The 18,104-nt window shown below is 36.0% G+C and overlaps 2 protein-coding genes across 2 annotated transcripts; one reads left to right on the forward strand and one right to left on the reverse strand.

Moving 5' to 3' along the window:
- Window positions 1-2,128: 2,128 nt before the first annotated feature.
- LOC103407561 (beta-glucosidase 24-like) lies at window positions 2,129-5,867 on the reverse strand. The gene is made up of 13 exons (XM_029099325.2): window positions 5,685-5,867; window positions 5,433-5,502; window positions 5,113-5,171; window positions 4,852-4,927; window positions 4,644-4,721; window positions 4,420-4,507; window positions 4,073-4,328; window positions 3,785-3,900; window positions 3,374-3,591; window positions 3,257-3,288; window positions 3,040-3,142; window positions 2,778-2,886; window positions 2,129-2,600 (listed from the first exon to the last, which is right to left on the reverse strand). Exons 1-13 carry the CDS (start codon window positions 5,859-5,861, stop codon window positions 2,357-2,359), a joined length of 1,626 nt encoding a protein of 541 aa, XP_028955158.2. The 5' UTR covers window positions 5,862-5,867; the 3' UTR covers window positions 2,129-2,356.
- An 11,195-nt stretch (window positions 5,868-17,062) lies between these two features.
- Window positions 17,063-18,001, forward strand: LOC139194322 (secreted RxLR effector protein 161-like). Its single transcript, XM_070818629.1, has 2 exons — window positions 17,063-17,546; window positions 17,970-18,001. Exons 1-2 carry the CDS (start codon window positions 17,063-17,065, stop codon window positions 17,999-18,001), a joined length of 516 nt encoding a protein of 171 aa, XP_070674730.1.
- The last annotated feature ends 103 nt before the right edge of the window (window positions 18,002-18,104 follow it).

An 18,104-nucleotide genomic window follows, 5' to 3' on the forward strand; every position in this document is an offset into this window, starting at 1 on the left:
CTTGAAACTTCTTGCTCAGTGCTCAGCAACTAAGAACCAACAGATGTCTCGATAAATGGTACAGGTCAAGATTGAAGCCCCATCAAAGTTACCATGAAGAACTGGGTAATCTTGATACACCCCACAAGACAGAAGAAGAAAGAATTTTGTGTAGCGGAAGCAAAAGAAAGGATCGAAGAAGCTAATCAAGCTTTAAGGGCTCTTGATACCATGTTAAGATAGTTGAAGAAGAAGATAGAAGAAAGAAACCAGAGGGAGAGAGAACAATCTGTATTTTGTTTATTCCTATATCTGAATAATAAGCACTCTGCTCTACAACTTCAGTTTTATCCCCATACAACAATCTCACCAATCTAATTATTATAACTAACTAACTAATCTAGGATTGTGACAAGTGTCAACAACCCAGTCCATCACATTCTTCATATATTCCTAACATAAAGTACCCAAAAATCTAAGTCAAATGTTAATTCTCAAGTTATTTCCACATACATAACACATAGAAATACCCTACACATATGCAGATAAATAAATAAACGAAATGTGCACAACAAATGTAGGAATTATTGACGCAAATTCCACCATTGAGAAAATCCACGGGTTCTCAAATTAGGACAAACACTAAGAGATAAGTATAGAAAGATTTACAAAACTCATCAACTAGATACACATACTAGAAGGCAATTTTTGTCCACTCGCTTTGCTACTACAGTCTTCAAGTGTGGAAGGGGCAAAACACTAACGTGGCCGTCAATTAGATTTTTCTTGAAATTTGCAAGATACTAAGGTGATCATGTAGAATGTATGGGATGAAATGTTTTTTGAAAAATTAACCGATTACGGAAATCACAAGGCACATTTCTATAATAGATTTCTGATTTATACGTAGAAAAAAAAAACTAGAAATTAAAAAAAAAATCTTTAAAAACACACGGACACAAAACTGATTTTTCTCAAACTGAAAACTCAGGGATGCTGATCACATTAAAACCCATAACATGCAACACATAGGTTTTGAATAAACAGTGAAGAAAATACAAATTTACCTACACTTTACAGATTCAATAATGTACCTATATATATTTGCAGTTTCACTAATTCACCTAGATTGTATGTGTAAGATATTTACGTATCTTTCCTTTTGTCTAACTTAACTTTATATACATTAATGCGCCTATATGTTATGTATATTAATTTATCAGAGAAGGATCAGTTATGATATTTGCAACAAAAAAAGAAAAAAATTGAACTGACCTGTCATTCCCACCCAACTCAAGATGGTAGACCATGCATTAAAATGCAAGCAAACGATATAGTTTATATGTACCATTGTTAAGTATATTTTTCAATGTCCCTCTACATAATTATGACACATGCACTGAGAAATCTCTCACACCTTATTATATATCCCACTCAATTTGTAAATTTAAACCAATAAATGAGATAGTAGCCAAATTTGCACTAAATCCCACCAAAGATATATGTTCAAAAATATTTTTTGGAAAAGGAAATTTGCTTGCTTAGATCTCACCATCTCATTGATTATCATTAGAAGAGTTTGATTTAATATATCTATTAGACGAATCTCGAAATTCAAACTTATCTAACGCTAATCAATGGGGGTGAGGATGTGAAAGTAAAAAAGTTTTACGATAAAAGAAGAAACCTTGCAAGGGCTTATAAGAGTTGGACTATTCCCCATATTGTCAATTAATTTTATGTAGAACTTCAACTTTTTTCATGGTATCAAAACTGGTTGCCCATGTTTGAAGCCCCACGTGCTCCGCATCACCCATTTCATGTTGTCCATGTATTTGGGTTGAAAATCACCACACATGAGCAAGGTGTGAGGATGTAATTATAAAAGAGTCCAACATTGGTAAAAGAAAAAAAAAACCTTGCAATGACTTAAAAGAGGTTGAAAAATTTCTCATAATTCCAATTAGTTGAAGATAAGAAAAAAATTAGCTTCAAGGAAATAACTCAAATTTTCTTTTATTTTTATTATAAATAATGAGAAATCGGATTCATAAACAAAGGGCCAGCCAAAAGCCACAAAGGCGAATACAAATACAGGAGGGAGTACATAAATAACATTTAAATAATAGATGGTATTTTCCCAACCAAATTCACAAAGGATGAAAACACCTTTGTCATGAAATCCAACAGGCTTGAATACATCAACAACATAAAGCAAAAGTAAAAATAAAAAAGTTACAAGGAGGGACAACAAACTCATACTGAGTTGCTGCAACTTATTCTGACTCATTATGAGTCAAACAGAAAACTAAAACTCGAAAAACAACTCGCACAACGACTCTGGTAAATCCATTGTACTTTATTCATTATTTGGGATTCAAATTTGATAAACAAGTTTGATGTCCTCATCATTATCATCCGCAGATACTTGAATATTTTTCATATTTCTTTGGCTCTTCTTCAAGAAAGTTTTGAACCAGTTCGCCGAGCGTTTTGGGTACCTTGTCAGTGCACCATCATAGTCCACATAGTTAAGACCAAATCGACTACGATATCCCTCTGCCCATTCAAAGTTATCCAGTATCGACCATGCAAAGTATCCTTTTACTTTAGCACCCGATCTGCACACACATATAGAAAACAAAGCAACCAAATGCATTGATACGGATAATTAAATGTAAAATAAAATAAAAAAGAATTGTAAGAAGGCATATATATATGTGTGTGTGTGTGTGTGTGTGTGTGTGTATGTATAACACTATATATAGCCTTATTGAATTCCTAAACAAGGTACTAACTGAATTGCTGCTTGAAGGTGACAAAGGTGGTCACGATAGTAGTTGACTCTTATGGTATCATTAAGGGCTTGTTCGAGTGATAAGCTGCTATTAGTGAACTCATCGACGCCTGCAACATAATGAATTATTATATGCGTTGATAATTTTCTCTAAAATGAAATCTGCATTTAGTTTTTGAGTTTAGACTGCACCTGATTTAGTTATGTATACACATGTGAAACTTTGATAATGTAATTAATTAAGGCTTGAAAGTATTGCTTACCATTTTCAGTAATATAAATGGCTGGATCATTATACTTTTCCTTGGTATAAATCATAAGATCGTGAATTCCTTTTGGATAAATGTATAACCAATCCGAAGCAGCCTACAAGACCATTTAAAGATAATTGAAATTCTCATGAGTTATGTTTTTAAGCAGAAAAAATACATATTAATCCTCCAAATGCCAAAAACTTTTAAGTTCAAGTTGGATGTGTACCCGTGGACCAATGGGTTTTCCATTAACCTCAGCTGTCATAATATACACAAATATTAGAATCTAATTATTCTGAGAACTTAATTAATTGCTTGAAATAAGTTTTTAATTTGTACTCACTTGTCGCATTAACATGAGGATCATTTATATAGCTTTCAGGGTCAGATGAATTCTCTAGTGGATTGCTTGCATATCTAGCAGAGTAGTAATTGATTCCTATAAAATCATATGACCCATTTAGAGAATCGGACTGCTCTTTTGTGAATTGAGGTAATCGTGATCCAACATATGTTCGCATGCTCCGGGGATAGTCACCAGTTGTGATTGGGTCCATAAACCTACAAAATATACAGATATTCCAAGCATAAACTCATGGTAGCATATAATGTCTTGCTAACTATATATATTTTTTAATTTTGTATAAAAAAAGATAAAGTATTTATACATAAAATATTTAACTAGTTGATACATCCGATTGAAAAATACTAGGTGATATATATATATATATGTATATTTCAATAATATATTTACCATCCAAACATAAAATCCAAAGCTCGATTTGCGGCATCTATATCTTTTTTTGCCTTCGAAGCAGGCTCAAACCAGTGTGTCACTACTGCTAATCCGATCGCACCATTTTGATATGCCTACATAAGAAAGTTCAAGAATATATATTAAGAGGTAGACAAAAATATCACCGTTGTTTATCTCAATATGCCAAGTATTCCTAATTTATTGTAACAAAATACTACTAATGCCTCAAATAGAATTTTTAATTAAGAACCAAATATTCAGTCCCAAATAAATAATTAATTAGACCTGGTATTTAGTCTTGTACAACTTCACAGTGGCTGCATGAGAAAGGAGTTGGTGGTGTGTCACCAAATATGGTTCAACAGCTGAATTTCCACCAATGCAGTTCAGTTTTTGCCAAGTAGAGCATCGTCCCGGTGCGTGAGTCCCGATTGCATAACCATGGTTACTTACAGTAAATGGCTCATTCAAAGTGAGCCAGTGCTTTACTCGATCACCAAAATGCATAAAACAAAGATCTGCATAATCCTTAAAGTGATCCCTATATATACACATTTCAAAATGCATTTGTTACTAGTATTTACTTAAGTGAATAATCAATATTATTGGGAGGATAAAATTTCTTCACTTACACAATACGAGGACTTAATAAACCACCATACTCGTCAACTAAAGCTTGGGGAATATCCCAGTGAAAAAGTGTCACGAATGGCGTTAGACCTATATATAGCAGGATCAATCAGAAAATTAAAATTTTATATGTTTACTGATTAAATGTTGTTTTATGAGTGCGCATGTAGATCTCATGATATATTAATGTAATGATGTTATATATGTGATAAGATAAAAACATCACCACTGCGTAGGAGTTCATCGATTAGATTGTTGTAGTATTTGATTCCTTCCATGTTAACTCCCCCGCTTAGCTTTCCATCTAATAATTCGAGCAAAACTATTAAATAAGTGAATACCTATCAACAAGTAGAAATTAAATTAAGTAGAACATGTTAAACTATAAACTAATTGGTCCCAATCAAATATATGGATTGAATCGTCAACATTACTTGGTAACAATCTCGACCATGAGATAGAGAACCTATAAGAATCCATCCCCATATTCTTCATGATGCCCACATCTTCCTATAATGGCACAAAAGGCATGCATTATCATATGAAAGAAGCTGAAAGTAAAGGTCTTGTCTTCAATATGTCTCATGTTTTCTTAAGGATCCAAAACTTAGTGTGTATATACGTTGTGCTGATCATGATCATGATCAACTTCAAGAACAAAGGATGTATGAAATAAAATTTTGTGACATTGGAACCTTGTAACGGTGATATTGATCAATAGCGATGTCTCCATTGCTTCGATTAACGATCCTTTCTGCAATTAATTAACCGAATTAATTTTTATTATCTACAAAGTAAGTAAAAAATCTTGTGAAACTATTTAAATATGCATGTGTATGCATATAATGATTTTCACTTTACTTTTGAGGGAGATACCTTATATTTGATTCACGTAATGGTGATTGATTAAACATCATTGTATTAAAAGAAAAGTTGAGATCCCGTTGAGAAACAAAAGAATGGCTTAGCCAAGTGTCAATAACACATTTTAGCTAAGTGATATGATTAAACAGACCTGGATATTGGTGGGTGTAGTTATCCCATATGCTTGGTCCTCTGCCATGTTCATTCCAAGCACCTTCTACCTGAAATGTACGTATACAAAATATTTAAGAGTACATACAAAATGAATATGTATCAATATATCCATGCAGGGATCCTGATTGATTTGACGTTGAAATTAAACTAAACCTAAGTAACTATACGAAATTACAGATTAAAACAAATTAAAGTGTATTTAGTTAGCTAAGTCCTAGAAGGGACTAGCCTGATAAGATGCGGAAGCTGCACCAAATAGGAACTCTGGTTCAAGAAAATCAAAGCTTTTCCTGTGAAGCAAACCACATTTAACTGGTCGATCAGTATCGGCAGCATTGGTTTTTGTCGATGCGAAACCAATGAGTAGTGCCATACACAAAAGCAAAGAACGATACTGCATTGCCATAGTTAACTGTGAGTGTTTCTTGCGTGTCTTCCTACCATGCTGCATGGCGCCGATTATATAGAGTACGTACGTACAACTGTACAAGTTAGAATAATAAATAACAACTTTTCTCTTTCTTTTTTTCTTCTATTATTTTCTGAAGACAACCGGGCTTTAAATGTAACGCCTCATTGAGCGTACTACTACGCGTGACTTATATTAATAGATGGAGTAAAATTTCTGTAACCAAAACGTAGAGCAATGGGTAATATTTAATCTGGAAACATTGGTAAACTAAAAATCTTATTAAATATAAGCATATAGTGTTCGGATAATGTTAGTCGGTTGTTTCGGGAAATATATGAAGGACTCGGTTATCTGGGCCAAAAACCTAAAGCTTATTATTATTTTTTAGAGAAGCCAATCCTAATTCAATCTTACAATTAGGAGAAATGAGTGCAGGTACGCTTAAAGACGATTACTATGAGAGGAAAAAAAGGTAGCAAATAATCAAACTTTTTCCTTTTATATACTTTGTAGTTAGCAACTAGCAAGTCATCCAAATCTTCAAATGCGACTACACATTAACCTAAAATAGAATGGAGTTTCTTCGTGTTCATGTTATAATTTTGTATTTGTCCATTATTATCATACCTCTGTATCAAGGATATATTAACCTTGTCTATATATGTGTATATTAATATATATATATATATGTGTATTTTCTTTATATTTATTCATATTCCCTTTTCATTTTGTCAATCCAATAGGAAAAAAAAAAACTCATCTTCCCTCCACGTCCATATAATTTTGCATTTTGTGACTTTTTTTTATAGACTTAGAGTGTATTACTAATACATAAGTTGACGAGTTATAATATGAGTACATTAAAAGTAAGAAAAATTAACGAAAAATCCAAAAAAAATTCTCTTTTAATGAAAAGTCATTTTTAAATGTACAGTGAATAGTACCAAGAAAGGTATAAATATGATTTTTCATTAAAAATGAACAATATCGAGAGTATTTTGTTAAAACTCTTTTAAAAATATTATATGATGATGTGACAATTAAACTGAAATTTTTTTCGTCAAAATAGAAGCGTAAGAAACTATGAAGTGTTGGAAGAGAATGAAAGGAAAAAAAGGTAGAATAGACATTTAAAAACAAAAAATGAACGTCCCAAATCCAACATGATCATCTCTGGATTATCTTTGTGAGGATTTTGGATATCTATGAATCGTGTTCGTTCATCGAACAACGTTTTTGTCAAGTACTGTTTGTATTAAATTTTAAATAAAAAAATTTAAAATGATTTATAATCGCACAATGTAAAATGAACGGACTCGATTCATAAATTTTCAAAATCCTCGTAAAAAAATCCGACCAGAATCCGGTTCAATATATTTTGTTTCCTCCCCATCCCTATGCCCATCCCCATATCCCATCTCCTCATTTATCGACTGACACCACCCATTCGCATTCACACGTTCTCTCACGAGCAACTCAATGTCACCACCTACCCACAATCACACGTCCTTTCGCCGGTATCTCCCCATCCCAAGCCAAGCCATAACCCAATCCTAAGAAAGCATAATCATTTACTAAATAATAATGTTATTTGGACACACAAAATTTGCCAAATTGCTAAAAAACTCTATGATACAAGTGAGTTTTATCTTTTCATTACTTTTCATTATATATTTTTTAGTACAAACATTATTAATACTTTAATTTACACCAAGAAAAAGAGGAAAAGTTTGAACCCCAACGCAATGAGTTGAACATTCATACTTTAATCACTAGCACAATCCACCATTTGCTTCTCCATTAAATGTTAGACGTGGCAAATGTGAGTGACCAAGTTTTATGCTTACCTGGCTGCTTGGACAAAAATTTGACAAAGTAATCTCTACTAATGATTAAAAACCTCTTAATCAACTAAAAGATGATGAAAAAACAAATTAGTCTTCTATCACACAAAAAAAAATGATGGGTAATAATGTAATTTCACATGTCCAAATTTTATTGTTTTTTTATTGAAACCTCATCTACAGATGATGTTAAAATACCTTCAATATTAAAAAAATAAAAATAAAAAAGAACCAAAACAAAAACCTCTCACTCCCCCCACGTTCTCTCTCTCTCTCTCCCTCTCTCCCTCTCTCCCTCTCTCCCTCTCTCCTTCTCATTTTCTAAAAAAATGTGTTCATATACACAAAGTGTGTAAGCAAATACTAGTTTGAATAAAGATAACTTACAAAGGTCTCTAGCTAGAGGGAACTCCGGTTGTCATTTGATCATAATTCTTCTAGGATTTGCTTAGCTAGCTGACAATACGCATATTTCTAACCCTTGTTTCAAGTCAATATATAATATCATCTACTCTATGCAACATTCTATCCATTGATTAGTAATTAAGGGTTTTTTCTCTCCTAATTTGTAAAAAGGATTTGATTTTCCTTATACACACAACCATGAACAATATCTTCTTAATATTCCTCATCTTCTTCATTGATTGAAGCAAGCATGCATGCATTGACTTATTATTCGTTCAAACCAAGCCTAAACCCTAGGGACGAGTCAAAAACTAATGTGGAGTATCAAGTGTATATTCTCGTTCAAACCAGGCCTAAACCCTAGGGACGAGTCAAAAACTAATGTGGAGTATCAAGTGTATATTCTCTCAGGCCTAAACCCTAGGGACGAGTCAAAAACTAATGTGGAGTATCAAGTGTATATTCTCTCAGGCCTAAACCCTAGGGACGAGTCAAAAACTAGTGTGGAGTATCAAGTGTATATTCTCTCTCTCTCTCTCTCTCTCTCTCTCTCTCTCTCTCCGTCCTCCACCACCTCCTCCTCCTGAAACGAAAACAGATCACTCATCAATACAACCCCAACGAATCCCAGTCGCTGCACCACTGTTGCATCACTGCCGACAGCATGATTTAGTAGTCCCGTGTCACCACCGGTTCTCCAGAAAGGCACAGGTCACTTGTCGACGTGAATGATGAAATGTACAGTTAGATCTTTTTGGTTCTGAAAGCGGTGGGTCTCATAAAGAGATGGATTCGCATTTGCTATGGGATCACTTGACATACTAATTAACGATCTGATTAAAAGAAGGCATTACGTATATCTTTTTCCTGAGTTTATTTACCAGTATTAACAAAGAGAAAGAAAAGAATAGCTTGTGAAAACTGGAGAAAGAAAGAAGCTACAGAGAATGATGAACTCTTCAATATATGTTTTGGAAGATGAAAAGATCAACCCAAATGCCTTACACATTTCGTTTATGTAGAGAAAACTTACCATTACAAAAGTACAATACTACCCTTCTTATATTCTTTTATCTTTCTAACAACCCAATCCTACTTAACAACCTTACAACTGTCTAACCAACTATTTCAACTGTATAACCGACTAACCAACTACTATGGTTATTACTCCCCCCTCAAACTAAGCATGGAGCAACCGAGCTTAGTTTGCTGAACAATCGGTGACAATCCCAAACCAAGAAACCGGCAATGCTTCAAGAAAACAGGACTATGTAAGCCCTTGGTGAATACATCAGCAACCTGATCATCTGTTGGAATGTAATGAACACTGATGTCACCTTTTTGGACCTTTTCTCTAACAAAATGGTAATCTGTATCAAGGTGTTTGATTTTAGAATGAAACACCGGATTAGAACTTAAGGCAAGGGCTGACAGATTATCACAGTGAAGAGCAGGAGGACGAGGAAGAAACTGATGAATATCTTTGAACACAGATCGAATCCATGACACATCAGCTGCACAGTGTGCCAAAGCTTTGTACTCAGCTTCAGTAGAACTGCGGGATACTGTAGATTGCTTCTTGGATTGCCATGAAACAGGATTAGAGCCAATATAGACCACAAACCCGGAAAGTGATCGTCGAGTAGTAATGTCTGCAGCCCAATCAGAGTCTGAATAGGCATTGATGTGGAAATTGTCACTTTTAGTATAGCATAAACCATAGCTGATGGTTCCCTGAATATAACGGAGGATTCTTTTGACCAGATGAAAATGGGCATCAGTTGGTGCTGTCATAAATTGACACACCATATTCACTGAATAAGCAAGATCAGGCCTTGTGAAAGTCAAATACTGAAGGGCACCAACAATACTTCGATATTGACTTGGATCAGATAACAATGTACCTTCACCAGCAAGAATCTGTGTGTGTGGCTTGAAAGGAGTAGATGTGGGCTTACAAGAGTCCATGCCTGCCTTTTTCAACAATTCTGTGGCATACTTGGATTGGTTAATAAACAGAGACCCATCATCATTGTAATGAATATGCAAACCCAAGAAATAGCTTAAACGCCCCATATCTTTAAGATCAAACACTGCTGCCAAGTTGTTGATTATGCCTTGTACCTTTATGGAATTGGAACCAGTAAGGATGATATCATCCACATACAACAGCAACAAAATAATATCTTCATTATCAGTCTTGACAAATAGACTTGAATCAGAAAGAGAAGGTGTAAACCCAAGGGCTGGAAGATAGCTTGTAAACTTAGAATTCCAAGCCCTAGGAGCCTGTTTTAAACCATAGAGAGATTTCACTAATTTGCAAACATGAGTTGGATGTTCCTGATCAACAAAACCTTGGGGTTGCTGCATATAAACCTCTTCTTCTAATTCACCATGTAAAAAAGCATTTTTGACGTCCAATTGGCGCAAAGACCAACCAAACTGAGCAGCAAGTGCAAGTATAATCCTGACTGTAGTATGTCTAACAACAGGACTAAAAGTTTCAGAGTAGTCAAGACCATGTTCTTGTGTAAAGCCCTGGGCAACGAATCGGGCTTTGAATCTGGAAATAGACCCATCAGGATTCTTCTTGATCTTATAAACCCACTTACTACCAACTATCATTCGATGTGATGGAGGTGGAACTAAAATCCAAGTTCCCTGAGCTTTGAGAGCATCAAATTCCTCCTGCATAGCAATCTGCCATTCTTTCTTACTGGCAGCACCTTTGAAAGTTTTTGGTTCTTCATGATCGGAGACATGAGCCAGAAATGAGAAACCAGCATGACATGGATGTAAACATTGATTATCAGAACTACCATCCAGTAGTTGTAAGGAAGACAACTCAGGTAGGAAGGCTAGATAGTTAGAATAACTTTGTCTTGTGATTGCACCTGTTTGTAACCGAGTCTGCATCCCATGAGAACGTATTGGAACATTATCTGATGCACTAGATGAAGAGGAAACATCAAAAGGTAGAACTACCTGTAACTGAGCAGGATCAATGACAGGAAGCAAGGGAAGTGTAACAGTGTGAGAGGAAAGAGTAAAGCCTGGTGTTGATGGTGATTCAATTGCCTGAGAATCCGAGACAACTGCAGTATCATTGTGGGAGATAGATGGAGACTGATGTCGATTTACATTTACCTCAGCTGAACTAGAATCTTGTGCAAGCACCTGAGACTCATGCATTGGACTATTGATATGCTCTCGGTGATATAAAGGAACTGGTATAATCACTGGTGTACATCTCTGTGATTCATGACTTTGTACCCCACCTGACTGAACTGCCTTAGGTAATCTCCCAGGAAAACATGATTCATCAAACACAACATGTCGAGATATAATACACTTCCGAGTTTGCATATTAAAACAGATAACTCCTTTATACCCCATAGAATAGCCCAAAAATATACACATAGCAGATCTGGCTTGCAATTTATTTGCTGCATATGGTCTTAACCAAGGAAACACAGCTGATCCGAAAATCTTGAGTGAGTGTACATCAGGGATTTTCCTATATAGCAGTTGATAAGGCGAGGACAAAGAAAGAATCTTACATGGCATTCTGTTAATCAAGAAGACAGAGTGTGCACATGCAAAATACCAAAACTCAGAAGTTAAACCAGCAGCATTGAGAAGTGTGATTGCAGTTTCAACTATATGGCGATGTTTCCTTTCTGCCACTCCATTCTGTTGTGGAGTGTATGGACAAGAAATGAATGAACTTATACCCTTGCTAGCTAGAAAATAAGTAAAAGCTTTACTAACATACTCTCCTCCACCATCTGTTTGCAAACCTTTTATGTGCACCCCAAATTGAGTAAGGACAAAATTATAAAATCTCACAAAGATTTGAAATACATCTGATTTATTACTCATCGGAAAAATCCACACATATCTGGTATATTCATCAATTAGAGTTACATAGTACCTATAACCTTCTAAGGACTTCACAGGAGAAGGACCCCAAACATCCGAGTGGATTTTTTCAAATGGAGAAGTATAAGTAACTGATCTAATTGGAAATGGAGTTCTAGACATTTTCCCCTGAATACAAGACACACAAACACTAGACTTACTATCTCTATCAGCCACAATATTCGACTTTTGTAACATACAATTCATGATTTCAGGAGTAGGATGCCCTAATCTCTGATGCCATGTATCACATTTGATAGCTTTACCCACATAAGCAACTGGACTACTTGTAATCGACTGTACTCCTTTCTGCCTTTGCACAACCGGAATCTGGAACAATTCTTCAGGCTTACTCTTTCCTTGATACACTATTTCCCTTGTCTTCTTGTCTTGCACAAAGAATTCAGATTCATCACATATAAACCAGCTCTTATTGTCAGCACAGAGTTGTTTCACAGATAAAAGACTTCGTGCAATATGTGGAACATGTAACACTTTGTTGAGAATAAGAGAGTGATTGTTAGTTTGTAAAGTAGTTGACCCAATATTTTGGATTGATAGATCAGTACCATTACCAATGGTGATTTTGTCAGAACCCTCAAAAGGTGTGACATGATTCAAGGAATTAACATCAGCTGTCATATGATGAGATGCACCGGAATCAACAATCCAGGCATCTTGAGGAACAAATGGTGTGGTTTGTTGAGCCTGCATTGCAGACAATGATGAGGGTGGAAGCTGCCCTTGATATGAATAATTGCTTCGTTGATAACAATCAAGTGCTGAATGTCCTCTCTTGCCACAGATTTGGCATTCAACAACATAGTTTGAAGTAGAAGCATTGATGTTCCTCTGATAACAATTGGCTGCAGTATGTCCCCTTTTGTTACAAATTTGACATTCTATCACAGCATTTGTCCTTGTAGAAGTACTCCCAGACCAAGAATTATTACCATTTGGCCGTGAGTTGCTGGAACCATATCCTCGTCCCCTGAAAGTGTTATTATTCCTGTAATTATTGCCTCTGTATTGACCCCCATGTGATCCTCGAGGCCCAAATTGAGCTCCCACATTAAGCTGTGCAGCATGAGTATTTGGATCACTAGGATGACCAATAAAACCATATCCATACGACTCACCAGGATACATAAGAGATTGTGATGGTGGAAGATATCCTGCTGGATACTGTGAAGGAACAGGATAAACAGGATATTGAAATGGTGGCAAAGGCAAAGACTGATGTACTGCAGTTTGGGGACCCTAAGAAGTAGAACCATATGGCACCGCAGTAATTGTTCCCGCAGTACTGGCAGGAATGTGATTATGAGCCTGAGAATTGGAAGATGAAGCGGAACTTGAACCAGTGCTTAAACTCGAACCTTGAACATATAACGCAGACAAATTCTGAGACAAAGTATTAATCTCTCCTTCAATCTCCCTTTCTGCCCCCAATAGTTGTGCTCGAAATTCTTTTAAGGAAATAGATGACTCTCTGGCCAAAATGAATGTACGAATAGTCCCATATTCCTTTGGCAACCCAGCAAGCCCAGCAATTATGACATCATTGTCAGATACAGATTCACCTGCAGCAGTGAGTTGATCCCTAATACCTTTCAACTTCAAGAGATACTTATCAATTGTATCAGACCCTTTTTGAATGGTATGTAACTCAGTTTTGAGATGGTTGACCCGAGACTTAGAAACAGATGCATATCTATCAACCAAATTGACCCACGCCTCATGAGCAGTCCTACACCCAAGAACATACTCCATCGCATCATCAGTTAAAGTGGCAAGAAGTAAACTAAGCAACGCCATATCTGTAGACTCCCAATCCATAAACGCCTCAGTAATCTCCTTTGTAACCCCAGCTTTTGGATTAACCACATACTTTGATGGACACACAGTTGTGCCATCGAAATGACCAAACAATTTATACCCCCTCAAAACAGACTGAAATTGAAATGCCCATTTGGCAAAATTATCATCTCTTAGTTTGATAGTAAGCATACCCAGAATTCCATCGACTTTAAAAGTTGGACTACCCATGATTATCTTCAAGCAATAACAACGAATTACCAATTGAGATTATGCACAGAGACTGACACTCTGAGAAGAAAGACTAACACTTTCTTGAACACACAACTTCTTGACTTAGAAGGAATGACACCTTCTTGAACGCATGAAAGAATGACATTTCCAGCAAAACTTCTTGACTTAGAAGGAATGACACCTTCTTGAACGCATGAAAGAATGACACTTCCAGCAAAAACAATGCTTTCTAATTATCGCAGCAAATCAACATATACAAATCAACAAAAGAACCCAACTCTATCAAATCAGTACTCTGCTTAAACTGAAGAAACTAAAAAATCAGAAACCACCTGAGCCGGAATCGAACAGAAAACCAATCTTGCTCCAATCGCACACCAATGAAGCAACGAACAGCCACCAAACCGAACCCCCAATGAAGCAACGAACAGCAGCGGAGCACACCAGGATCACAATCAGTGACTAACGCACACCGGCGATGATACCATATTAACAAAGAGAAAGAAAAGAATAGCTTGTGAAAACTGGAGAAAGAAAGAAGCTATAGAGAATGATGAACTCTTCAATATATGTTTTGGAAGATGAAAAGATCAACCCAAATGCCTTACACATTTCGTTTATGTAGAGAAAACTTACCATTACAAAAGTACAACACTACCCTTCTTATATTCTTTTATCTTTCTAACAACCCAATCCTACTTAACAACCTTACAACTGTCTAACCAACTATTTCAACTGTATAACCGACTAACCAACTACTATGGTTATTAACCAGTACCTAAGGTCAATTTGATCTTTGCCTTAGTGTTTCAGATGTGTTATAGCGTTTTTGTCATGATACCGAGGAAGCTGGAGTGACTTTAAGGAGTATCTACTAGCTCCTAGTGTAGGGATCCCCAAACCTTAATGCATGCAAAATTATTGGTAAGTCCAGCCCAGCCAGCCCAATTCCTTTACCACTTTTTTATAGGTATAGGTACGTCCACAAGTTTGAAATTATCATGAGTCAAATTACGTCAGGACTAATTAAACTTCATCGGTTAACCAGTTTTGCCGAACTTTAGGTCAATAGACCGTTATATTAGGTCCATGCGGACCATGCCAACCCACTTTACACAAAATCAATCAAGATGGAAAATGTTGAATGAGTCTTCGCAACAACCCATTTATAAGGGAGGGAAATTTGGTCATTTCAAGTTTTAGGAAATCTTATTTTTGTCATATTGTTGTGTATATCGTGTGCATGTTTTGTGCATATCAAAAAGAAAAAAAAATTCCTATTTTATCCCAAAATTAAGAAAATAGCCCATTTGTGTTAATTTCCCAAAAATAAAATTGACCTATCACTCCCACCCATCACAAGATGGTAGACCATGCATTAAAATGCCAGTAAACGCCATTGTTGATATGTAACATTTTTTAGTGTATATTTCTCAATGTCCCTGTACTTAATTATGATGCGTACATTGAAAAATTTCTCCCATCACATTATACATGGCAACCAATTTGTAAATTTAAAATAATAAATGAGATAGTAGCCAAATTTGCAATAGATCCCACCAGATACGTTCAAAAATATTTTAGGGCAAAGAAAAGTATATAATGAGTTATCAAGTAACAAAAGGAAATTTTCTTAATTAAAGATTTCACCATCTCATTGATTACTGTTAGATGAATTTGATTTAGTCTAACTAGTAGACTTATCTAACGCTAATCACTAGGGTGGTGATAAAAAATATTTCTTTGAAAATTTTTAGGATGGGTTTGTGAGGATGTGAATGTAAAAGAGTCTCACATTAGTGAAAGGAGAAACCTTGTAATTAATGACTTATTGGTTTCATGTTGGAACCTCAACCTTCTTCATGGTATCTAAGTATGTTAACTCACGTCTGAAGCTCCACTTGCTCCCACCCAACTTCATGTTGTTCATATGGTTGACTTGAAAATTCGCCACACATAAGACAATGTGTGAGAATGTAAAGGTAAAAGAGTGCCATATCAATGAAATGAGAAACCTTATAAGAACTTATAAGAGATTGAGATACTTCTCATATTGCCGAATAGTTGAAGGTAAAAACAAGGGAGACTTTGGATGCGGTCCCTGTCTATGAATATTCTTTTATTGAAACATTGTTGATTTTCAATCTTTGATTGAAATCCCTGAAATTAATGTGATAATTTATTTCTATGTACGTTACTATATTTTTTAAATTAAAAATTAAAATTTTTAGTTGTTTATATAAATGAGATTTTAAATAAAAAAACCATAATTTGTGGGATTAAAAATATTAAAATTTAAATATACTATTGTGTGTGTGTGTGTGTGTAAACATGGGTACATTCATCAAAATTAACCAAAAAATTAACATCAAATAAAAAAGAATGTACCCATATAAGTTTTAAAAAAGGATGTGGTATAACCGTTTGAGTGAATATTTGACAAGTCAGGGTTATGTGAATAACGAACTATGCCCATGCGTGTTTATAAAGAAGTCACATTCCAGATTTGCAATCGTTGCAATTTATGTCGATGACATGAACCTCATTGGAACTCCCGCAGAGCTTGAGGAAATTGCTACACACTTGAAATCGGAATTTGAGATGAAGGATCTTGGGAAAACTCGATAACGTCTCGGCCTGGAGATCAAGCATTGTTCGAATGGAATCCTAGTACATCAATTGAATAACGAACTATGCCCATGCATGTTCATAAAGAAGTCACATTCTAGATTTGCAATCGTTGCAGTTTATGTCGATGACATGAACCTCATTGGAACTCCCGCAGAGCTTGAGGAAATTGCTACACACTTGAAATCGGAATTTGAGATGAAGGATCTTGGGAAAACTCGATAACGTCTCGGCCTGGAGATCAAGCATTGTTCGAATAGAATCCTAGTACATCAATTGAATTACAACCAAAAGGTGTTGTGACGTTTTAATGAGGATAAAGCAAAGCCTTCGAGTACACCCATGGTCGTTCGGACTCTAGATGCTAAACGAGATCCTTTCCGTCCAAAGAAGGATGAGGAAAAGATTTTGAAACCCGAAGTTCCTTACCTAAGAGCAATTGGGGCTTTATTGTACTTGGCTCAGTGCACTAGACCCGACATCTCCTTCGTTGTGAATTTATTGGCTAGATATAGCAATGCGCCCACACACAGGCACTGGAATGATGTTAAAGACATTTTTCGCTACCTCAAAGGTACTACGGATTTGGGTTTGTTCTATACCCGCGAATCTCCAAGTGTTGCCGCCCCCTATGGCCCTCAGATTGATTTTCACCTTGTTGGTTACGCATATGCTGGATATCTGTTTGACCCACATAGAGCACGTTCTCAAACTAGTTATGTCTTTACCGTTGTAGACACCGCTATATCTTGGAGGTCTACCAAGCAAATGCTAGTTGCGACTTCATCTAACCATGTTGAGATTCTCGCCTTGCATGAAGCATCGCGTGAGTGGTTTTGGCTGAGAGAAGTTATGGAACATATTCGAAACACTAGTGGTCTTACATTAGTCGTTGACCTTCCTACGACGATCTTTGAAGACAATGCAGCATGTATCGAGCAGCTGAAGAAGGGATACATCAAGGGAGACAAGACCAAGCACATAGCGCCGAAGTTCTTTTACTCACACCAGCAACAGCAGCATCAGAACATTGAAGTCAAGAAAATCCGTTCCTAGGATAACCTGGCCGATCTCTTTACCAAGTCATTGCCCAAGTCTACATTTTAGAAGCTCGTCCAAGGAATCAGTATGCGTAAATTATCTGAGTTGAATCGCTTGTAGTTCTCTTATTTAGAAGTTATGTCTAACTCAGGGGGAGTATCTAGAAGCATACTCACATGATCTTAATGCACTTTTTTCCTACGATTAGGAGCACTTTTCCATTGGGTTTTTGCTTCCTAACTAGGTTTTAATGAGGCACCCATCTTGGGATGATCATAGTCCGTTGAGTTTACTACCTTCGTCCAGTTTGACGTTCGTTTTAGACATTATGCATACTTCTCAC

This window comes from Malus domestica, chromosome 03, assembly GCF_042453785.1.
Source record: "Malus domestica chromosome 03, GDT2T_hap1".
NCBI lineage: Eukaryota > Viridiplantae > Streptophyta > Magnoliopsida > Rosales > Rosaceae > Malus > Malus domestica.

What these genes read in the sequence shown, in the direction of transcription:
- LOC139194322 (XM_070818629.1), top strand. Translation starts at nt 17,063, where the DNA reads ATGGTCGTTCGGACTCTAGATGCTAAACGAGATCCTTTCCGTCCAAAG. An exon ending in CGCCTTGCATGAAGCATCGC is followed by an intron (nt 17,547 to 17,969) that starts GTGAGTGGTTTT and finishes TCCTACGATTAG; the next exon opens with GAGCACTTTTCCATTGGGTT.
- LOC103407561 (XM_029099325.2), bottom strand. Translation starts at nt 5,861, where the DNA reads ATGGCAATGCAGTATCGTTCTTTGCTTTTGTGTATGGCACTACTCATT. An exon ending in ATGGTCGAGATTGTTACCAA is followed by an intron (nt 4,722 to 4,851) that starts GTAATGTTGACG and finishes TCGAATTATTAG; the next exon opens with ATGGAAAGCTAAGCGGGGGA. An exon ending in CACCTTCAAGCAGCAATTCA is followed by an intron (nt 2,601 to 2,777) that starts GTTAGTACCTTG and finishes ATGTGTGTGCAG; the next exon opens with ATCGGGTGCTAAAGTAAAAG.